Source organism: Monodon monoceros, unplaced genomic scaffold (assembly GCF_005190385.1).
Source record: "Monodon monoceros isolate NGI ecotype Baffin Bay Population unplaced genomic scaffold, NGI_Narwhal_1 Super_Scaffold_5, whole genome shotgun sequence".
In the NCBI taxonomy this organism is placed as follows: domain Eukaryota; kingdom Metazoa; phylum Chordata; class Mammalia; order Artiodactyla; family Monodontidae; genus Monodon; species Monodon monoceros.
Window position 1 is genome coordinate 99,572,158 of NW_021703782.1, and position 23,899 is coordinate 99,596,056.

The 23,899-nt window shown below is 43.2% G+C and overlaps 1 protein-coding gene across 1 annotated transcript in view; it reads right to left on the reverse strand.

Annotated features, from left to right (window-relative positions):
* Nucleotides 1–10,160, reverse strand: part of MEGF9 (multiple EGF like domains 9) — an 83,398-nt gene extending 73,238 nt beyond the window's left edge. Inside the window, exon 1 of the mRNA XM_029203989.1 lies at nt 9,443–10,160. Coding sequence (XP_029059822.1) covers nt 9,443–10,034 — 592 coding nt within the window. The 5' untranslated portion in view covers nt 10,035–10,160. The remainder of the gene's footprint in view (nt 1–9,442) is intronic.
* Between the last annotated feature and the right edge of the window lie 13,739 nt (nt 10,161–23,899).

A 23,899-nucleotide genomic window follows, 5' to 3' on the forward strand; every position in this document is an offset into this window, starting at 1 on the left:
AGAAATTAGAAAGTGGCCCGGGGTAATATCACCTGAGTTGATCTCATATAAGTGGAGGCTTATCAAGCTTAACGTAACTTTTTATTCATTTTTTATGTTATTCATTTATATTTATGACTGTAAAATTAAAATTGGATACATTCATTGAAAAAAAAACTTGGAAAATCCAAAGAAACACAGAGAAGGAAATTAAAAAGACCCATAATCCCATCACTTAGCTTTAGCCACTTAATATTTTGGTGTATTTCTCTCCTTCTATGTATACTGCTACTTAACATAATGTAAGCATTTTAATAGATGCATAATAGTTCAGAGATTACCATAATTTCTTTATCATAGAATTTTAGAGTAGAAAAATTCCTATTTCAAATATCTCTACTGAAAAAAACAAACCCAATATATAAACCAGATGAGAGTGGAGCTGATTAAAGTGTGGGCGGTGATGCGGGGGTGTGAGGTGAGGGTGGGGGTGGACGGCCCAGAAGTAGACCCACTTGGCCTCCTGAGTCCCTATACTGGCTCCCAAACACATCTAAGGAACCCTGGCTTCCCAAATAATACAGTTTAGAAACAACAAATCTAGCCTCTTTCATTATACAGATGAAATTACTTGCCCAAGATTTCAGAACCAGTAAGAGAACTGTGAAAGACCTTAGGGTCCCATGTCTTACATACAAGGGCTCTGCTTTTCCAACTTTAGCTACTTTTTCTACAAAAGGCATCAGATGTGCATCTGTATATTGCTGTTCTTCCTTTAAGAAAAATAGAAGGGACAAAGTTATGTAACAAAAAATGAATAATTAATGTAATTTGCTAGATCTCAAAGAACTCCACTTGCCTAAGTAGGTTCTCATACTATTCCTATGAGTAATGGAGAAAAGGAGAAAAGTTCATTTCTAAACTAAGGAAAAGGCCATGAGATTACATTATTTTCCTCAAGAATACACTACACATCTAGTGTAGCTACAAACCACTCCTTCTTCTTCACTCATTCAATCCTTAAATTTTTATTCAGAATCTATTTTGGGCTGGATGCTGGGGATACAATTGTGAACAGAACAAACAGAAGTCCCTGCCCTCATGGACTTCGTAAGCCTGACAGCTTGAGCAAGCTGCTTTCTCTTTCTGAACCTCAGTATTTGCCACCCATAAAGTAAGGATAATAATATTTAACTACTGCTTTGTCTAAGAATTAAATAACATGATGTAAGTAAAAAAAAAAAAAATCCTGGTAGGTAATTAGGCATATAATAGGTGCTCAGTTAACATTAATTACCTTTCCTCCCAGAGCGTTAAATATTAGATTGGTAATGAGAGGTGAGAAAGTACCAAGTTCCTTTGATACTCACACTGATTTGAGGCAACAGAACAAGTATGTTAAAATAATCCCAAACAGATTCCTACACTAGGAGAGAAGTAAATAATATTTCCATCTGAAGAAATGAAATTTACATGAGTTCTCCCAATCAAGTTCTGTAGTTTGCGTTGCTACCTCCATCACCATTTACGTTCAATTATTATTGGGCTCTTTCCATAACATTCAGCCCCATATAGTACTTAGGAAATAAAATATAAAGTAAGCAATCCTCTTCCCAAAATGCTGTTTTTCCATCCCGTAAATATGGGCAGCTAAACCAGTCAAAGATTTACATTCAACAAAATAAACTTAAAGGACAACAGTTTGGGACTTCCCTGGTGGCACAGTGGTTAAGTATCCGCCTGCCAACACAGGGGACACAGATTCAATCCCTGGCTGGGGAAGATCCCACATGCCACGGAGCAACTAAGCCCGTGCGCCACAACTACTAAGCCTGACCTCTAGAACCCGTGAGCCACAACTACTGAGCCCACGTGCCACAACTACAGAAGCCCATGGGCCTAGAGCCCATGCTCCGCAACATGAGAAGCCACCGCAATGAGAAGTCTGCGCACAGCAAAGAGTAGCCCCCGCTGGCGGCAACTAGAGAAAGCCCACGCGCAGCAATGAAGACCCAATGCAGACAAAAAAATAAATAAATAAAATAAAAAGGAAAAGAAAAGACAACAGTTTGATTTCTTTTTTTTTTTTTTGGCCACACCATGCGGCTTGTGGGATCTTAGTTCCCCAAGACAACAGTTTGAAATACAAAATACCAAATGTGAAACCCACCAAAAACCTATAAAGTTTTCGTCTATATTCACCAACATAAGTACCAACAGAGGTCAGAACCTGAGGTTTTACTGACTCATATAATACCCAGAAATCTACAAAATATAGATGCCAAAGTCTCGGAGATTCTAAGAGCACCTTGTAAACTGTAAAGCACTGCACACTTGTTAATTATTAGAAGCACTCTGTTCACTATTGACTTTAATTAGATTTCTACAGGGGAAATTCTGTCATTCAAAAGATCTAATATTTGCTTCTCAACCAAATTAAACCTTTTATATTGCTATTTAGCCCAAATACACCTACCCAACAAAAACAGCTCATATTATTCATAAATAGAAAAAGAAATTTGCTACTTATTCAAAGTACTGGATTTTTTTTTTTTTGGAGGCAGATAATTTCTGTTATGGCAGGTTTTTTTTTTTCTGTATTGTTCCTCAGGAGAAGGAAAAAAAACAAAAAACAAAAACAAAAGCTGGTCAATAAAGAAGATCCAGAACAAAAAGAAAATCTTTTCTTTCATTTTTTTCTAAAAGAAAAAATTAATACCATATCCTGAATATTGTATAAACTATGACATTTTCTTATCAAGTGGGCTTAATAATCTAAATTAAACAGACTTTAAAAACAAATTCATAGGGAAAAAGTCAAAGTCACAAAGAAAGACAGGTTTTGTTCTGAGTGCAAAGTGTTCAACCCTGTGCACCCTGTTACCAGAACGTCTTCAAGGACCTTTTGTTCCCCTGGAAAGACCTCTTGGAAGAATTAGGCTTTGAGGAGGCATTGAAGGAGGACAAATGGGAAATTGTTAAGTAGAGAGGATAATTTGGTTCCTTAAAGAACATGAAAGAATGGATGGGTCCAAGAATAAGAGACAGGAGTAAGAAGAACATACAGAGGAGCTTAAAGTGAAAAAAAATGAGCAAGGAGAACAGAAGATTTTATTTTAATGAAGAAAAAGTAATAGGGAAAGATTTTTCAGACAGTAATACTTATCTGTGGGACAGTGGCATTACTAGAGGGATTATTCTGACACCCATTTATCACATGTACTTAAATAGATACAGTTAAAAAGAGCTGAGTAAACCTTTACTGTGATTCAAACACACATGTATCCAGACATAATCTTTATCTTTTTCATGACAATTTTTAAAATATCTCCCTTCAAAGTTACCAGTGCAGTTAGGGTAGTTGTTTCTAGTGAAAAACAGATAAACCAAAACGCATACTTGAAAAAAAGACTAAGTGACCAAGAAGAGATACCTATAACATAATCTCAACATTAGTATTAAAGATGTTTATATTATATGTAAAGAAAACAAACAAAAATAAAGATCAAGGCAAAAAGCATGAATTAAAGCTATTTTTAACTAAAAATATCATCTAACACTCTCTTTCAGCCAAACAGATCTTATATTTCTATTCTCTTCTGATCTATTAAGTGCCCTAGAGCAGTAATCTCTCTACCCATAATCTACCCATCAGTAAAAACAGCACCATGATACTTTTCTTCTATTCTTTTTATAAGGGTGCCAAGATGTCTGGGAGTTAATATATACATGCTTAGCAATGCTGAGATGAAAAGTAATGCTCACTTTAATTTTATGGATCTTTATAAAAAATCAAGATAAAAAGACCTAGTTAGATTATTTCAATGTGTAAATTTTCAACCAGCCAGAAGGCTTCCTGGGGACATAATTCAGTAGATTTGAAACTAATGCTTTAGAGTTTAACTGTGCTGTTCCAGAAACTAATCAGACTAAGGAATTCCTGCAGAAAGCTAGGCACTCAGGCCAGGAATAAGATAGAGTGAATTTGAGTAGTCCCTGGGCCTAGCCCTAAAAAGACTACAGACAATCCTCCCTATCACAGACCATATTAGAACCTAATCAAAGGAAGAGTTAGAGCTATAATTGTACAACATTGTAAAACAGAAATTTTGAGGAGGTGACTAAATAGCACACAAGAGAATGAAGAGAGTAAATGCCAAAGAACAGGTGAAAAATGTTCAGACTAGTATCCAAGGGCAAATATTTTTAGCAAAATGGTTTCCTTCTCTTATCCTCTATGTAACTATTTCTTTAAATGCCAATAATATGGATTCTGGAACCACAAAGGCTGGGCTTGAATCTAGGCTCCACCATAGCTGGGCTTCTCTGAGTCTCAGTTTCCTTATCTATAAAATGAAGATAGTAATAGTACCTAACTCAATTATACCTAACTGTTGTGAGGATTAAGTAAGGTAACATATGTAAGGCACTTAGAACAGTACCTGTAGCATAGTAAGTACTAAATGTGTTTGCAATTACTATTACAGTGGTGCACAGTCCCTCAGACCTGATGTAAATACCAGAAGATCCAAAAAACCAAAAATTTTTCTGTTATTCATTTGGCAGCAAAACCTGACCTGAACAAATGCAAGGCTATTTATAGCTTTTTTAAAAACCCACTCAGTGTGAATATACATGCATTTTGCTGCAAGTATCTTCATGTGTTTGATTACAGGATGCTGCCCTAGACTACACTGGGGTGTATTTATTAACTTCCTAAAATCTGAAAAATTCTAAATTCTGAAATACACCCAGCCCCACAGGTTTTTGATAAAAGATTATGAACATACCTTATCTTTGAAGCCTGAACAATTTCTATTTCCTTAAAATGAATGGTATCTTCTTAAATAACCATAAGCAAATGACACCCTGAACCTAGCTGTACAGAATTTTAGGATGAAGAAAATGTTTCCCAGTACAGGTAGGAGGGCCCTGAATTCCGAGAATGCTCCTTTCAAATAAAATCCATTCACAATATTTTATTTACATGCCATAGTAGTCAGAGCTTTCAAACTCTAAATTCTAGGACTTGCTTGAAAAAAAGCCTATTCTCTTAACTTAGATCACAAATAAATGATTGAGGCTCATTTCGGGGGCATTCATGTGCCCTGAATCATGTGTACCAAATCATCACAGAACTTTACAGCTGGAAGAGACCCTTGAGAACTAATCTAAATCATTATTCCTTCCCTTCCAAACTGTTTTATCATCCATAAATGTACTCTCCCCTATGAGGTAAGAACAACCTGCCCTAACTTGTCCTTAGACTCTGTCTATAGGAACACCCTGTAGGTGAATGTGAATAAACTGGGTGGGGTACATTGACAGACTCGGGATCCAAAATGATGGGTTGAATCTAACACAATAAATCTTACATACTTGGCAAATGTCTCAGTTTACACTTAAGAAAATAACAAGAGTTTCCAAGTGCAGAATGAAGAAAGACTCATCTACTCCATGTTTTTTTTTTTTAAAAGAAGACTTAACTATCTTAATGGACTCAATGAGTCAACTACATAATGTGGCTGCTAAAAAAGCTACTGTGATTAGGAACTAACTACATCAACAGTGGTACAGCAACCAGAAAGAACAAGGTAACCGCCCTCTCTGCTATGAGCTGGTTAGAGCACATCTGGAGCAATACGTTCAGCTCTGTGTTCAACACTCCAGGAGAGACACAGAAAAACTGAAAAAGTCCAGAAGAGGGGTAACCAGGATAGTAAGGGAATGTGAAACCATTTCACATAACAGTTGAGGGAGCTGAAGTTATTTAGTCCAGACTCAGAGGGAACATGATCACTGTCTGCAGATCCCTGAAGAACTGTCATGGCCCAGAGAGAGCTGACTTGTTCTGTATGGCCCCAAAGGGCAGAGCCAGAATCAGCTGGTGTTAACCACAGTGAGAAATATTTCAGCTAAGTCCACAGAAGTGTTTCTTGCAATGTAGAGCCACGTTAGGACACAGTGGCTTCTAAAGTCTTATCTAGCCCTGAAGGTCCATAATTTTAAAAATCAAACATTTGTCATCTCTTCGGTCTCTTACTGTTGATAACTATTATTCTCTAGTATCACAGCTTCTGCCTTCACCCTTCTTAAAATGTCCTACCCAGCCAACCAATCAGTCAAATGTTTTGCCAGGTCTGTGGGAGGAAAATGCTTGCTTGCTGGGCAATTAGTTTCAGTTTGCAGATCAGTGTCTCTACAAACAAAAGACAGCCCTAATTGAGGGGCAGGCAAGAGCTCTGAGCTAGACCTCCTTGAAAGAAATTCTTATTAATTCAAATAGCAGCTAGAAGACCCATCTAAACACGTAATATATTATCTATGGTGTTCAGTCCTTACAGGAACATTAAAATAAAACACCCTGTACCCGTCTTCCCAAATGCCAGAGAATCCAACTTTACCAACCTAACTAGGTCTCTCAAATTCAGTTAGAAGTTTTCCTTCTGTCAAAGAGATGCGTTTACTGTTTGAAGTAGACTAAAACCCATGCTCAGATAGAAAGGCCATACTCGATTACATTACTGTAAAGCTAAAATTGCCCATCAGTAGGCCCACAGAGGCAGTTCAGCTTCTGAGAACTAGACACGGGCAATCCACAGTGAATTCACAGAAAACTACAAGCTATGAAAAATTTAAAACGCAGGAGAGCTACAAAAATTGGACATCCTTCTAAAACTTCTGTTGCTCAAAGACCATCATAGACATAGATATATGGTAGTCTATGGAAGTTACTAAAAGCCTTGAACAGCTCAGATGGCAAATATCACTCAATCCAGCTTTACTTCTCCTGAAATTGATTTGGAGTCTACAAAACTCCAGCCAAAGTATTAGAGAATATAATATATACGTGATGGACTGAACAAGAACACATTCTTCCCTGTGCTTTTTAAAGTGAAGCCCAGAAGCAATCTAAGTGTCCATAAACAAGGGATTGGTTAAATAAGTTATGGTATATACTTACAACGAAAAATGCAACTGCTGAAAAGAATAAGGTAGACCTTAGGTACTAACATGAAAAAAACAGTCCATGATACATAGTTAACTGGATACAGCAAGTCGCAAAACTCTACGACTTGCTATAACCATATATAATTAATATATGTAACATATATAATTATTTCATTTTGAGTTTTTAAAACCTATTTTTAAAAACCCTGTGTTTATGTTCATATATGCCTAGAAAAATGTCTGAGAAAAGATCAAACTGCTAACAGTAGTGACCTTTAGGAACTGACTGGAACTGGGAGGCAGTAAAGGAGTGACTTTCACTCTTTCCTTTGTAGACTTCTGGTTCTTTGTTTTTCGCAAGTAAAGGTTACGTTTGCGGACAAATGCTGTATGAGTCCCCCTGTATGAGGAACCTGGAGTAGGCAAATTCACTGAGACAGGAAGTAGAATGGTTGTTGCCAGGAATTAGGGCGATGGGGGTGGGAAGTTATTGTTTAATGAATACAGAGTTTAAGTTGGGGAAGATAAAAAAGTCCTGAAGATGGATGGTAGTGATGGCTGTACAACTTGAATGTACTTAATACCACTAAATTGTACACTTAAAAATGGTTAAAATGGTAAATTTTATGTTATGTATACTTTATCACAATGAAAAAGTAACTTAAAAAGGAAAAAGTTACCTTTGTGATTTAAAAATAACAGTACAAAAATTATTAAGGTAAAATAACATCAATTACACAGACATTATATACTAACCATTCAAAATAAGCAATCTTCCTACATAAACACTACGGTGTGCTTCAAACTTCGGAAAATCTAATTCATCCTCTTCTACTATATTTTACTAAAACAAATAAAAATCACCACAAGTCTCTACTAGGTTTCTCAAATGCTTTCTATCCCACAAAAAAAAAAAAAAAAAAGAAGAAGACCTAGTCATAAGGATAGCTAACACACCCACCCACAGTGTGTTGCTCTGCACGGGGAACGGTTGTTCTAAGCTTTATAAATGTACTAAATTATTTAATTTTCACAACAATCCTATGAGCTAAGTACTATTATTATCTTCATTTCTCAGATGAAGAGAGGTTAAGCGACCTGCCCAAGTTTACACAGCTAATAAAGGGCAGAACTACGATTCAAACCTAAGAATGGACTCCAGAGTCCATACTCTCAACCTCTATGCTTCCCGTCTCTCAGTAATATATCCATCTCTCTATAGGAAGAGGCCAAAAAAGGCTACAGTCAAAATCCAGCTAGTTAGCACAGCCCTTGAAGCTGGAAGAAATACAAACTTGGCTTTTTATGGGTGAATAATCTGCATTCCTTCTTATGTCAATGCCAAGCTCCAATCCAAGATGTGACTGTATTAAGGCTCATAATCATGTGGGAAAACTCTCTACAAATTCAATTATAGTCCAAAGTCCATACCTGACTCCACAGTAAATCACTGAGCCTAAGAATTAGGTCAGAGATCCATTAATATAAATACAGCTAGACAAAATGGTTTGGACAAATCAAACCCCAACTCAAAGCAAAGGAATTCAGAAACTCTTGACTAACATCTTGACAAGGTAGGTTTTATTTGTTTAGTTCAAGGCCCACTTTAGATCTCAAGGGGGAAAGAACAGAAGTTGTCTCTAACTTTGCTTGAAGACTTCAATCAGCAGGAAGAAGAGCTATATTTTCTACAGGAACTCAGACAGAAATTGGCTTTTATTAGCATCAGCAAAACTGAACATTCCCCTTAAGGGGGAAAAACCCCAGCATTCCTGCTTAAAATGTGTATTTGTCCAAACATATTGACCTTGTAATTGAAGAAGGGAAAAAAAAAATGGTGCAAGGAAGGAACTTAACCTAATTTATAAATGTGCTCAACCTAGATACACACCTGCCCCAAATGACCTACTGAATCTATTTATTTGCAGAGAAAACATGGATTACAATGTCTTTTTTTTGGCCTCAAGTGGTCTGTACTACTGTTTGTAAACAAAATCCTCTCAATATCTTTTCCACCTGTCACATGCACATCTGATATTTATATAAACAAGGAGAAATGAACAAGGAAAGTGGAGCTGTAGGAGGAATCCCTTAGACTCAGTTTTTGACCAGTTGGTTTCAGGAGGTACTGGGCTGGCTTTCAAACTTCCCCAGATCACCCAGGCGGAGAGGCAAGGTGAGCGAACCGAACGCAAAAGTTTGCGCCCATTCAGCCTGTCTGACAAAGGCCAGAGAGCCCCGTTTGGAAGGAGGTGCGATGCCTTTCCACGCAGCAGCCGCCCCCCTCCCGAGGACGCACAGCCCAAGGGGGGGACAAAAGACTTTCCAGATTGGGGGCTGGGGGGCAGGCTAGCTGGAGCTTGCACCTCCCCTTGAGAGTCGAAATCTGGGGAACCTTTGGGGCAAGAAATGATCCATTCCAGCCAAGAGCCCAACGCTAGAGGCCAGGGCTGGGGAAAGGCACTGACAGCCGCTGGGAGGGTCCGGCGGGCGAGGAAGCGCTGAGACTCACCTGGGGGAGGCGGGGAGGGGGCCTCGGTGGCAGGTGGGGTGGGCGGGACGCTGCTGCTGCTGCCGCCGCCGGGGAGAATGGAAGTCGGGATCGGGGGAGTGGTGGGCGCCGGCACCGTGGTCGCTACTGGGGTGGTCGCCGCTGGGCCAGTGGTCGTCGAGAGGGTGGTCGGCGCGGGTCTGGTCGTCGCCCGAGCGGTGGTCCCAGCACGTTCCACCGCAGGAGGTGTGATCGGCGAGGGGCCGAGCGGCGCCCGAAAGGTGGTCGGAGTGGGTTCGGCCCTGGCCCGAGAAGGGGTGGTAGCCAGGGGCTGGGCTGAAGAGGACGCAGCCAGGGGTCGGTGGACGGTAGCGTTCGGGGGTCCGGTCCTCGGGGCCTGGGCCGTGGGAGCCATGGCCTTAGAGAAAGAGTGACTGGGCTCGCCCCCCAGCCCCGGGCCCGGCGACGCGTCCACCTGCCCCGTGGCCCCGCCGCCACCGGTGACATTCCCCGCTGAGGTTGCTGAGGCGGCGGCGGCGGCGGCGGCGCACAACAGGGCGAGGCCGCCCAGGCTCGGCAGGCTCCTCATGGCGCGCTCGGCTTCGCCATTCATTCATTCAGTCAGTCGGTCGGTCAGTCATCTTCTCCTCCCTGCACTCGGACCAGGGAAGCCGCCGCAGCCGCCACCACCACCGGGCGCACCATCGCCACCTCCCTCTGACAGGCGGCCGGCCCCGCGGGCGGGCCCCAGCGCGGAGGGAGAGACCGGGCCGTGCGAGGACAGCCCGCCCTCACCGATTGGCAGCCTGACTCGACCAATGGGAGGACACGCTAACTCACGTGACCCACCCGCTTCCCGGCCTCTTTGTGGCCCCGCGGGCCAATCAGAGAACGTCAAGGAGAGGGGGCGGTGCTAAGGCGGGAAGAGGGTGGTGCGAGCGCAGCACCAGCCGGTCCGGCTAGCGGCAGCCACGGCTTTGTCTGCCCAAGGAGTGGGGCGCGGGCCTCGGGCACCGGGCGCCACGGAGCAGACAAAGGACGCGCCCCACGCGGCAGAAGCCGGGCCAAGTCGCCTGCTCCACTGGGCGGCGAGCGCGACCCGGAGCGGGGATCGAGAGCTTCCCCGCCTTCTTGAACAATGGGGCGCCGGCGGCGCTCCCGGGCTCGGGTGGAGACGGAGCTGGAACCCCAGCGATGGGTGAGGGCGGCTGCAGCGAGGATGTGGAGCCCAGCATTCCCTCTGCTGCCCGAGAGCACCTGGCCTCGGCCCTGCGAGGTCTGCGCTGCATTCCCATTTCAGAGATGGGGAAACTGAGGTCCTTGTTGAGGACCTCACCGAACCAAGACCCACGCCCTCATCAGACACCTGCAGTGGGCCAGGCGCTGTGCCTGGCAGGACGGAGGTTCTAAGAGACCCGTCAGGAGCCGGAGGTGCAAGCTTCCTGCGTGGGGAAGACAGGCTCACATGCACACTTCACCCTAAAACGCCGGGGAGAGTGGGATCGGATGGGGTTGAACCTCAGCTCCAAGTTTCCTGCTGAGTGGTTTTGCGGCCTGAGCGCAGTGTTCTCACCTCTAAAAAGGGGTAGATAGAAAGCTAACATCCCCAACGCCCCCATCCCCCTCTTACAGAGCTGATGTGAGAATTAAGTAATGAATTGAAAGGGCTTAACGCAGTGCCTGGCCCACAGTAAACCCTCATTTATGCTTACTACTCTCAGTGTAGTGTTAAGACCCATGCCGCAGCCCTGCGTGTACCCAAAGCCGCCTGCCTCTTGGGGTGGGTCTGATAGCAGAGCTTAACCCTGGGTGACACTCAACCCTGTGTAAAGCTGGAATTCCGGTGCGCAGCCTCGCACCATCGCCCAGGATTCAGAGCTCGCTCAGGCGCTGCAGCCTCGGCTCAGCAGCTTCTAGTGGCAGGCGGGCAGGGCGCGTTTGTCATCTGACAGGGCTTAATCCCAGCCCCACCGCCAACCCATTCCTGGCCTCCCCTGCGTGATGCTCGCTTTGTGTATGGCTTCCCATTAGTCACTGGCCTCCAACAAGAACGGGGCGATGAGATTTGCATGCGAACCCGTGTATATGTGAATTAAAAATGCACTTCTTTACCTGCATGAGGAGTCGGTGGGGAGAGGATAGTTTTGTGCTTGTGTAATGAAAACATAAACATGTTTGTGAGTCTGTGTGTATGAGTATTATGTGTATTTGTATGAGCTTATGAGTATGGGAGCTAGTATCTTTTTTGCGTATTGTATGTTTTAAGTATCTGCATGTGTGCTGATGTGTGTTTTATGTGTATTTTCTGTGTGTCTTTGCATTTGTGAGTACCTATGAGTGTGTCTTGGTAGGTCCATGTATATATGTAAGGGGAGGGGGCAAACTGGGAGGGCTGTGTATGGGTTCTGGTTTCAGAACCATTCAGAATTCAGAATTCTGGTTTCAGACCAATATTTAGGAAGCACAAATCAAGATTCTGTTTTTACTTCTTGGGGAAGGGAGGGGATAGGTCATGCCTCTTACCCATATTCTTTTGCTGAATCTTTCTAGCCCTTCAAACCCCAACCCAAATACCATATCCTCTAAGAGACTCTTCTGGATCTCTGAGTGGGAATTAATCTCCCCCTCCCCATTTTCCCACTGCCGTTTGTTTGTTCATTGATTATAGCCCTGACCTATCAATCTATCTCTCCCCTGCCTCTTCCTAAAAGGATTAAGGATGGCTTTCAGAAATACATACAACAGGATAAATAGAACTGCCCACGTGATTTTATTACTTCTCACAGGCTTGCATCAGCGGGAATACTAGAACTTGTGATTTCTGTGTCTGTCTCTCCCATTAGGCTGTTCTCTCTGTTCTCAGTGCTTAGCAAGGGGTAATATGTGTGAGCATTGACCCATGCTGGTTAAATTGAATTAACTTGAAAAGAGATCCTGTGGTGTCCTGGGAAGAGCTTGTATCTTTAGCGTCAGACAGATCTGGGTCATGATTCTGCCAGCTGTGCGACCTTGAAAGAAACCTTTCACCGCTCTGAGCCTCAGTTTCCTCATGTATAAAATGGGACCAATGAATTCTGTCTCACTTAGTTGAGCTGAGGCCTGAAGAGAATGTTTTTACAGAGCCTGGCACACAGAAGTTGTCCGATCTGTGGAGGCTCATTTCATTTATACCAGTACTAACTTTGAGTCTTGTTGGCCTAAGGACCACAACCAGAAACAACTTCCCCATCAGGTGACATGGCCTGACAGTCACCCTACCAGATACCCCAAGTGATAGCTGAAAAATGCTGGGTTGGCCCTAAGCTGTGCTATATCAGAGATTCAATGGCACTAGGAGAGAAAAGCTGATGCAGCTTCTTTGCCTGAAGAATCACAGAGAAAAGACTAGAAGGCCTTGCCAAAGTAATCCAGGCCAGCTCCCTGCCTCAGACAGGGATCACCCCCCCCATGGGTTCTAAAATGAGTTAATTACCCTGTAATAAGTATAGAAAATGTTGAATTTTTTGGAAAGGTGATTTAAGTGTATTAACGTTGATCCACTCAACATTTAATCCTTAAATTTCCTGTTCTGCCTTTATCTCTAAAGTGCAAGATAACGTTTTTGTTTGTTTCTTAGGAATAATATTTTATTTTTGTGTTTAAAAATTGGAAATGCTCCAAATATCCAAATCAGAGAAAGTTGTTATTAAATCTCTTCAATTTAATCATATAAAGTCATTGTAAGGGTGGCTATGAAGACATTATAGTGAATATTAATAATCGACCATTGAGCTCTTACTACATGCTAGACATTATACTAAGAGCTACACATTAATTCTTTTGTTTAATCCTAAGAACAACCCCAGGAAGTAGGTACTATTATTATCCCTATTTTACAGCTAAGGAAACTAGGCCACAGGGAGGTTAAGCAACTTGCCCAAGGTCACTTAGTAAATGATAGAGCCAGAAATCAAACTGAGGCTGGCTGGCTCTAGCTGGCACCCTTAACAACTCTGCTGTAAAGGGAAAATGCTTATGAAATAATTTTAAGAAAAGAGAAAATAAAAATTAGAGCTATGACTCTCTGTGTAACAGAATGTCATTTGGTACTTTTCCTGTGGCTCCAGAATTGCAGCTAAGGCCCAGGGCTCTAAAGAGAGCTGTCAACCCATCCATGGCATCCGGGGCCTCTGGACTTAATGAGGGGTGGTGAGGAGGCACAGAACAGCAGGGGGCAGAGAGGGCTGATTCCTCTTTGTATCTTCGGCACCTAGCACAGTGGCAAATACAGAGAAGTGAATTGTATGTTGAGCTAAACAAGGCCTTATGATATGGCAGACACCGTTCCAGGAGTTTTGCATTCATGACCCATTTATTCCCCAAAGGTAGGACTATCATCTGTACTTGAAAGGAGGAGAAAAGGAGCCTCTGAGAGGTTAAGGGACTTGCCCAACATCTGCCCAGCTCCAAAATCCAGGCCATTTACATAGCTACTATGCCTTGCCCATAGTAGGAGCTCAGTGAACACAAAGAAAGAACAGGTATACACCAAATTTAACCCTCCTGCTAGAGCAGCATTTAAGAAAAGAGAAGCTTTGAGAGTAAGGAAAGAAGGCATAATAATATAATCAGCAAAATAACTTCATCTCCAGATTTCAATAAAACACAGAAACTTTCCCCTTTCTGGTTTCATTGAAACAGCAGTGCCGACATGGACTATTTCTTTTTTTTTTTTTAACACATTTATTGGAGTATAATTGCTTTACAATGGTGTGTTAGTCGCTGCTGTATAACAAAGTGTATCAGCTGTACGTATACATACATCCCCGTATCTCCTCCCTCTTGCGTCTCCCTCTCACCCTCCCTATCCCACCCCTCTAGGTGGTCACAAAGCACCGAGCTGATCTCCCTGTGCTACGTGGCTGCTTCCCACTAGCTATCTATTTTACATTTGGGAGTGTATATATGTCCATGCCACTCTCTCACTTCGTCCCAGCTTACCCTTCCCCCTCCCCACGTCCTCAAGTCCATTCTCTATGTCTGTGTCATGGACTATTTCTAACCCTGCCAGAGCCTGGGCTCCTATAAGATGTGGCCAGATGCAGACAACTTTAGTTATTGGGGCCACTATTAGCAAAGCCTGCTCAGCAGAGTCACAGAAAGAGAAATACAAACGGCTAAGCCACACAAAGCACTGTGTATTCAACTTAAGTCGTCAAAGATTTGCAAGCTGAGACAATAAGTTACCATTTTTTTAACCTATTGATTTGGCAAGAATTTTTTAAAACTGGTAATACTTGTTGCTGGCAAGGGAATGCCTCACATAACTGATGAGAATGTAAAATGTAAATGATATGTAAAATGTAAATGATATGTAAAATGTAAAATGATACCACCTTTCCAGGAAGCCTTAAAAGTGTTTGTACTCTTTGACTTGTTATTTCCACTTTAAAGAATCCATTCAAGAGAAATAAACAATTAGATGTAAATAAAGCTTTATGTATGAAAATGTTCATCAGAGTGTTATGGATAATAATGAAAATTAGAAAAATCTAAACAGATAACAGGGAATTCCCTGGCGGTCCAGTGATTAGCACTCCACGCTCTCCCTGTCGAGGGCCCGGGTTCATTTCCTGATCTGGGAACTAAGATCCCACAAGCCAAGTGGCTCGGCCAAAACATAAAAAAATAAACAGATAACGGTAAGGAGAGGTTAAATACTTTGTGCTGTTATGCCCTCCCTATGTTGGAACACTATACATCCATAAAAACTGATATTCATGGGGGCTTCTCTGGTGGCGCAGTGGTTGAGACTCTGCCTGCCAACGCAGGGGACACGGGTTCGAGCCCTGGTCTGGGAAGATCCCACATGCCGCGGAGCGGCTGGGGCCGTGAACCACAACTACTGAGCCTGCGCGTCTGGAGCCTGTGCTCCGCAACAAGAGAGGCCGCGACAGTGAGAGGCCCGCGTACCGCGATGAAGAGGGGCCCCCGCTCGCCACTAGAGAAAGCCCTCGCACAGAAACGAAGACCCAACACAGCCAAAAATAAATAAATAAATTTATTTAAAAAAAACAAAAACAAAAAACCCCCTGATATTCATGAAGGAAATGCTTGCAATATAAAATTGTGGAAAAAATAGGTTATACACCTCTGAGAATAGCCAAAATCCAAAACCCTGACGACACTAAATACAGGAGAGGATGTGGAGCGGGAGGTACTCTCACTCACTGCTGGTGGGATGCAAAATGGTGCAGCCACTTTGGAAGACGCTTCGGTGGTTTCTTAGAAAACTGAACATACTCTAAACATATGATCCAGCAATTGTTTTCTTTGGTATTTACCCAATGGAGTTGAACACTTATGTTCATACCGAAACCTGTACGAGGATGTTTACGGCAGCTTTATTCATAACTGCCCAAACTTGGAAGCAGCCAAGATGCCCTTCAGTAGGTGAATGGATAAACTGTGGTGCATCCAGACAATGGAATACTATTCGGCACTAAAAAGAAATGAGCTATCAAGCCATGAAAGGACATAGAGGAAACTTAAATGAGTATTACAGAGTGAAAGAAGCTGATTTGAAAAGTCTATATAGGGGCTTCCCTGCTGGCGCAGTGGTTGAGAGTCCGCCTGCCGATGCAGGGGACATGGGTTCATGCCCCGGTCCGGGAAGATCCCACAAGCCGCGGAGCGGCTGGGCCCGTGAGCCATGGCTGCTGAGCCTGCGCATCCGGAGCCTGTGCTCCGCAACGGGAGAGGCCACAACAGTGAGAGGCCCGCGTACTGCAAAAAAAAAAAGAAAAAGAAAAGAAAAGTCTATATACTGTATGACTCCAAGTACATGACATCCTGGAAAAGGCAAAACTATGAAGACAGTTAAAAGTTCAGTGGTTGCCAGGGTGCGGTGGGGCGAGGAGGGATGAATAAGTGGGGCACAGAGGATTTTTATGACAAACAAAACTATTCTGAATGATGTTATAATGATGTATACATGTCGTTATATATTTCTCCAAACCCATAGAATTTACAACACCAAGAGTAAACCATAATGGACTGAGTGAATATGATGTGTCAGTGTAGGTTCATCAAGTTTAACAAGTGTACCGCTCTCTCTTAATAGTGAGGGAGGTTATGCATGTGTGGGGCAGGGGATATATGGGAAATCTCTATACCTTCTCAATTTTGCTGTGAACCAAAAACTGCAATAAAAAAATAGTTTTATTAAAAAATAGGTTACATGGTTATTTGTACTATGATCTCAATTATGTAAAATAATATGCAAATATATATTCATATATTACTATATTCATATATTGTTTTACATAGTATAAATGATACATGAATATATTATTAATTATATGAATATATTATTAATTATATATAGTATTAACTATATATTAATATGAATATAACATTTTATATATACATAAAATAAAAGAATAAAAGGGAATATACCAAAACATTAACAATCTCTGTCTCTGAATGATTGTATTATGGGTATTTACATTTTTTTCTCCTTCATACTTTTTCACATTTTTCTTTTTTTTTTTTTTTTTCAGTAAGCACATATTACTTAAATAATCAACAATAGAACTCATTTGGATCTGGGGATATGTCTGCCAACCACATCCTGGATCTGCCTCCATGGTATCTCTTCTCAAGATGATGAGGAAGAGAAAGTTTTAAGTTGTGAACTCACATTAACTGCAAAGTGCCTTCCCCAAGGAAGCTAAATGTTGAAATCCTGCTTCAAAGTCCTTCTGATGCTAAAATAAGCTCAGAAAAGCATTTGCTGCAGTTCTTGGAGATCCACTGAAGGACGTCATTCACAGTGGGCACCAAATCAAACCCTCACTCGTCATCAGCACTGGCTGCAGAGCAAAGAATTGGAACCATCTAGAGGAGGAATGGGGTCAGAGCTTCACAGATAACTCTTTCCCTTAGGTTGCTATAATTATAATACAGGGGATTACTGACAGGTGCAGAACACACAAAGCTTTCCCAATCATTGTCTTGTTTGAGCTTTGCAACCACTCTGGAGAGAAGGTGGTGGTGGTATTAGTAGTAGTAGTAGTAGTGTAATAATAATAGTGACTAACATTTACTGAGCACTTATTATATGCCAGACATCCATGCAAAACACTTCATGCACATTATCCCTTTTAATCTTATACTGTGAGGTAGGAGTGATTATCCCCACTTTATAGGTCAGTAAACTATTGCTTAAAGAATTCAAATGACTTGCCCAAGGTCACCAAACTAATAAATGGAAGAACTAGGATTCATAGCCATTTTTTTAGTCCTCAGGTCCAGAGTGATTTCCACAACTGCTTACTGAACTTCCTCAACTTTAATTTTTATTGCTATTGTTATTAGGAGAGACAGTGCAGCAGTAAAGAGTGCCTGGCTCGAGGAGCAACTAAGCCCATGCAGCACAACTACTGAGGCTGCGCTCTAGAGCCCACGAGCCACAACTACTGAAGCCCACATGCCACAACTACTGAAGCTCACATGCCACAACTACTGAAACCTGCACGCCTAGGGCCTGTGCTCCACAACAAGAGAAGCCACCGCAATGAGAAGCCCTCGCACCACAACAAAGAGGAGCCCCTACTCGCTGCAAATAGAGAAAGCCCACACACAGCAACGGAAGGCCCAACGCAGCCATAAATAAATAAATAAATAAATAAATAAAATCTAAAAAAAAAAGAGTGCCTGGCTCAATCCTGGTCTTTCTAGCTGTATAACTTTGGACAAGTCACTTTAGCTCCGTGTTTCAACGTCCTCCTCTTAAGAATGAGGATCATAATATCTATCTCACAGGTCGAGGTCAAACAAAGCAATGTATACAAAATGTTGAGCTAAAACCTGCCCCAGAGTAAACACTCAGGAGACATTGGAACATATCTGATTTTCCTAAACCTTGTCTTTTCACATAGTGGGTCAAGGCCAGGAGAATACAATGAACTTGGGGGTCAATGCCCAGTATTCATACTCCCCATGACCTTGGCCCTCTTGAAGAGCCTCCTTCACTGGAGTGAGTACCTGTCATTGGAATGTATACCTAGTATCTAGGGCTAGGAGAGTGGCAGGAGTACACACCTGGCTCCCCGGGTGTCCCTGAGAAACCCAGGCTTTTGGGACTAAGATGCTCTTTGTTGAATTATTTTAAGGTAGCCATGTTGATTTCATGCTGACTTCTGAGGGCTGGAAGATAAGGAAACCCAGTCCTAGTGGGGAGCAAATGTTTCCTGAAAAAAGCCAAATAAAGAGCAAATATCAGAGCTGGAAGAGGACTCGGGAATTAGCCCCTCCAAACCTGTCCTTGGACCAGTGATAAACCAAGACCCAGAGAGGAAAGGGCCTTGACCAGATTCCATGCTGCACATTAGTGACAGAGCCGGGGTCAGATCCAAACCCTCTGCCTCTCAGGCCACCAACAGACCCAAATCTTTCCTCACAAAGGTGGCAGCTGAGGGCCAGCGAGGGACAGAGTGTCTGCTGGCTGGGAAATCCAGGCCCTTCCCACCCACATCACTGCCCTTCTGGCTTCTGGTCCAGGGCTTTTTATGTCACCAGGCTCCCTCAACAGGAACTTTCCTCCCAGAATCAAAGAAATGGTACCCTGCTGTCAGCTCTTTACCAATGGCCAAGGCAGTGTTTTAAATGATAACAATAATCAAGGTCCGATCTCAGGCAGTATTTGAGACCTCAAAAATCTGCCAAATTAGGCCACATGAAACTAAAGGAACTAGAAACAACATCTTTCCCATTCCATCAGGCCTAAATTAGAACAGCTCTGAAGAGGACCCTGGGAGATCGGGCCAGCTCTCAGGCCTGTGGGTTTGATTTTCTTCCTCAAGCAGTCACTGCACTTTTCTTGTGATCATTGGGTATTTATTAGGTGTGTGTGATGCCTCAATGCAGCCTGGAATTCGGAACTGATTGTAATCCTTAGCCACATACAGGCACCTCGTTAGAGATAGGAACTTTGGAATCTCTGCCATCGGGTCCCATGTTGTAGAATTAGTCTATGAATCAGCCAAGCTGGGTTCCCAACCCAGAGTCTATCTCCCCTCAAGGTGAAATAGTCTAGCGGGAAGAGTTCATAATCTAGGGCCTGGCTACGCTACTTCCAGTCTATGTGACTAGGGCAAGAATCCATCTCTCTAAGCTTCAGTTTTGACATCTGTAAAGTGAGCATATAATGCCTGGTCTATTCATTGTGCTGCTAGGAGGATTTAATCCATTCATTCATTTATTCATTCATTCATTCAGCAGAAATGTATTAAACACTGATCGAGAGATACCCTAGTGAACAACACAAGAAAAGGGAGAGTACCTTGCATTCATGGTGCTTACAATATATCAAGTGAGATAACCAATTAACATATAAACAGGTAAATAAGCAAGGTATTTACAGCTTATGATAAATACTACAAGGGAGATAAAAGGGTGCTGTGACACAGAGAAACTGGGAAACATTCCCTTAGGGTGGTCAAGGAAAGCATCTCTGAGGATGTAGCGTTCAATCCGAAATCAAAAGAAGCTGGTTCTGCAAAAACCACAAGGAACAGCAAGTGCAAGGCCATGAGGTGGGAAAGGGTCTGAAAGGAGGCCAGAACACACAAAGCATGTTGAGGGAGAGTGTATTAAGTGGTATGAAATAAGATGGGAGCTGGAAATGCAGAGCTCTGTAGCCATGTAAGTAGGTTGGATTTTCTTCTAAGAGCAGTTTGAAGTCCAGGGAGAATTTTCAGGAGGAGATGGAGGTGGATCAGAGGGCAGCAAGGGTGGGAGCACGGTGAGAAGGCTGAGTGGTCCAGGTGCGAGAAGGTGGTGGCCTGCACGGGCCTAGAGAAGATTCAGGATCAATTTTAGATGTGGGGTGTCAAGACTTGCTATTGGGTTGGGTGTGGGGTGGGAGAAAGAAAGAAAACAAGAATGATTTCTAGATGGGGAAATCAATAGGATCACTCATTGCACAATCATCAATGAAGCACGCAGATCTGCGTGACCCTATGCTTGGTGTTGTGGACAAAGACAGGGATGAAGAACATAGCTTACACAGGGAGGTAGACCGGAAAATAGGCAAATGCATGCATTTAAATAAGTTTAGTAGATGTTGGAGAACATCTAACTCTGCTAAGGGAAAAGGATCAGAGAGGTCTTCCGGGCTTCCCTGGTGGCGCGGTGGTTGAGAGTCCGCCTGCCGATGCAGGGGACACGGGTTCGTGCACCGGTCCAGGAAGATCCCGCATGCCGCGGAGCGGCTGGGCCCGTGAGCCATGGCCGCTGGGCCTGCGCGTCTGGAGCCTGTGCTCTGCAACGGGAGAGGCCACGACAGTGAGAGGCCCACGTACCCCCCAAAAAAAAAAAAAAGAGAGGTCTTCCTAGGGGAGAGGAATTTGAGATGAGTCTTGAAGGAAGAACAGAAATGAGGAGGAGAAGGGCTCTGGGGTCATGGAACAGAGCTCTGAAATAGCAACAACAAAAACAACAATAATAGTAATGGTAGGTGATATTTGTAAAGCCCTAACAATGTGCTAGGAACTGTTGTAAGTGCAAGGAACTGTTGTAAGTGCAAGTTAAGGGAATTCCCTGGTGGTCCAGTTGTTAGGACTGTGCACTCTCACTGCCAAGGGCCCGGGTTCAATCCCTGGTCAAGGAACTAAGATCCCACAAGCCAAGTGACACAGCCAAAAACAAACAAACAAAAAAAAACCCTTATAAAAAATGGGTGTAAGTTAACTTATTTAATCGTCACATAAGAACTCTGTGTGGTAGATACTATTATAATCATGTCCACATCATGAATGAGGAGACTGAGGCACACTTAACCCCTGTTCTATCACTTGCCCAAAGCCACACCATCTCAAACCAGGCTTCAGTCTCATGCAGTTTGGCTCCAGAGGTCAGGGTTCCACCACCACAAAAACTGCCTCTCCCTGGGAGAGCACTGCATGTTAAGGGGTTGACAAGTGCAGAAAGTATAGGGCGTAGGAAGGTAGAAGTGGATGGAAGGGGAGATAAATGACCTGAAAGTATTTTGCAAACTAGTAAGTACTGTCCCCCAGCGGATGATCACCACTGTGATTAAACACTGTGAGAGACAAAGGTTTCTCAGCAGTGTTTCTGGATTATTGGCCTTGGGGGACTGTGGCTGCTTGGGGGGCTGCCCAAAGAGAGGGGATCTTAGGAGAGGATGGGCTGAAGTGAATCCTACCCTGAGTTGGGAAGCAGTAGGTGTGGGTTCCAGCCCCAGTTCTGCCCCTGACTTATTACATGGTTTCAAGTGAGTCACTTTTCAGCCTGGTCTTCAGTTTCCCCATCTGGAAGAGAGAAGGAAGGAGGAGTGGGGATTCCAAGGGCCTGTCCAGTCTTCACATTTTGAACAATTGCTGTTGCAATTGGTGCCCTGCTTCTTGACTAGACAAAAAAGGAATGTCTGCTTGGAGCCCTTTACCAAAGCAAAAATGACAGCTCAGATGGGAGTGGCACCTTCCAGAAAGCAGGACCCACACTAGATGAGAAGCCTATGACATGTTTCCTGAGTCCACAGATCTCTGAGTTAAACCCCTCTCATCCCTCCTGTCCCTGCCAGGATGCTGGTTTCCAACACCCCGCCCAGCCCAAATCCAGCCCATTCCTATCCTTTTTAATCTTCCAGGGGTGGGTCTGAGAAGCACAGACAGCATTTTAGACAGTATATTTCTGAGAACGCAGCCAGAAGATGCTTTTACATCCTAGGGGGTCTTGTTTGGAGTCTTCTGCCAACCAAACCCTCGGGGCTTTTTTGCCTGTGCTGCTCCAGGCTCCATCTGTGTGATTGGTTTGGGTCCACTGCCCTGGAGTAAAAAGTATTCATCTGGATGCAGCATGGCATCTTTCTCTTCATGTCTTGGGATCTCCATAGTGAGAACAGATTCACAGGCCTGCAAGAGAACCTTTTCCATCAAAGCGATGCAATCCAGTGCTGTCTTGCTGACGTAGAATTTTGTAAACTGTAAAGCACATTCATACATTATTAATTCACATATTATTCCTTTTGTACCTCATAAAATTCCTGAACTAGTTTGGACAGGGGTAGGGTTGCAAGATAAAATACAAGATGCCAGTCAAATTTGAATTTCAGATAAACCATGAAGAATTTTTTTACCATACCACAAATATTGTATGGGTCATACCTATACTAAAATATTATTCATTGTTTATCTGAAATTCAAATTGTTGCGAAGTCTAACAACACTGGACAGGGAACATTAACCCCATTTTGCAGGACTGGGGCTCAGTGGGGTGAAAGTATTTATCCAAACTCCCTGAGAGCATGGACTATGTCTGATTCATTTGTAAAATTTTAGTATTCATTTATTTTGTAGTATTCATTTATTTTATATTCTCATAAAACCAGTGTATCAGTTCCTTTAGTGGTGATCTGAAAGATTTATGTACCATGAAAAGTTTTGGGCTTCCCTGATGGCATAGCGGTTGAGAATCTGCCTGCCAATGCAGGGGACACGGGTTCGAGCCCTGGTCTGGGAGGATCCCACATGCCGCGGAGCAACTAGGCCCGTGAGCCACAACTACTGAGCCTGCGTGTCTGGAGCCTGTGCTCCACAACAAGAGAGGCTGTGACAGTGAGAGGCCCCGTGCACCGAGATGAAGAGTGGCACCCGCTCGCCGCAACTAGAGAAAGCCCTCGCACAGAAACGAAGACCGAACACAGCCAAAAATAAATAAATAAATTTTTAAAAAGTCTTTTCCTCTGAGAATCTAACCCCTGTGTTTGCATAGGTATGTGTATTACACAGAGCATTAAAAAGGTAATGGTTCATTTTTAATCCCCAATTCCCAGCCTGGAGTTAGAGAAGATACTTGGGAAATGTTTACTCAACGACTGGGTTTTCTGAGCCTCTCACTCTCCCTGTAAGAACCCTACAGGGTGAAAGAAAGAGCTGGCTCAGGACAGAGAATGGTCCCAGGAACCCAGTACTAGGCTTTCCTGTTCTTCCAAAGTGGTTGTGCCTAAGATTAATTCAGATGAATTTCAGGAAAGCAGAATGAAACTATAAAACATCATGAAATCAACACAGGGCATGATGAAAAGTCTTTTCACAACATCCCCTTTCCACTCCAGGTGCAGGAACACAGGGAGGCTGCCACACCCAGGGAGGTCTTGGGATAAAGGCCACCCAAGGAGTCCCTACACTGTCAGTGACAGAGGCACAAAGTCCCTCTCCTGGTGTGGAGAAAAGGGAACCTCCTACGCTGTTGGTAGAAATGTAAGTTGGTGCAGCCACTGTGGAAAACAGTATGGAGGTTCCTCAGAAAACTAAAAACAGAGCTACCATATGATCTAGCTATCCCACTCCTGGGCATATACCTGGACAAAACTATAATTCAAAAACATACATGCACCCCTATGTCCATAGCAGCACTATTCACAATAGCCAAGACATGGAGACAACCTAAATGTCCATGGACAGATGAATGGAT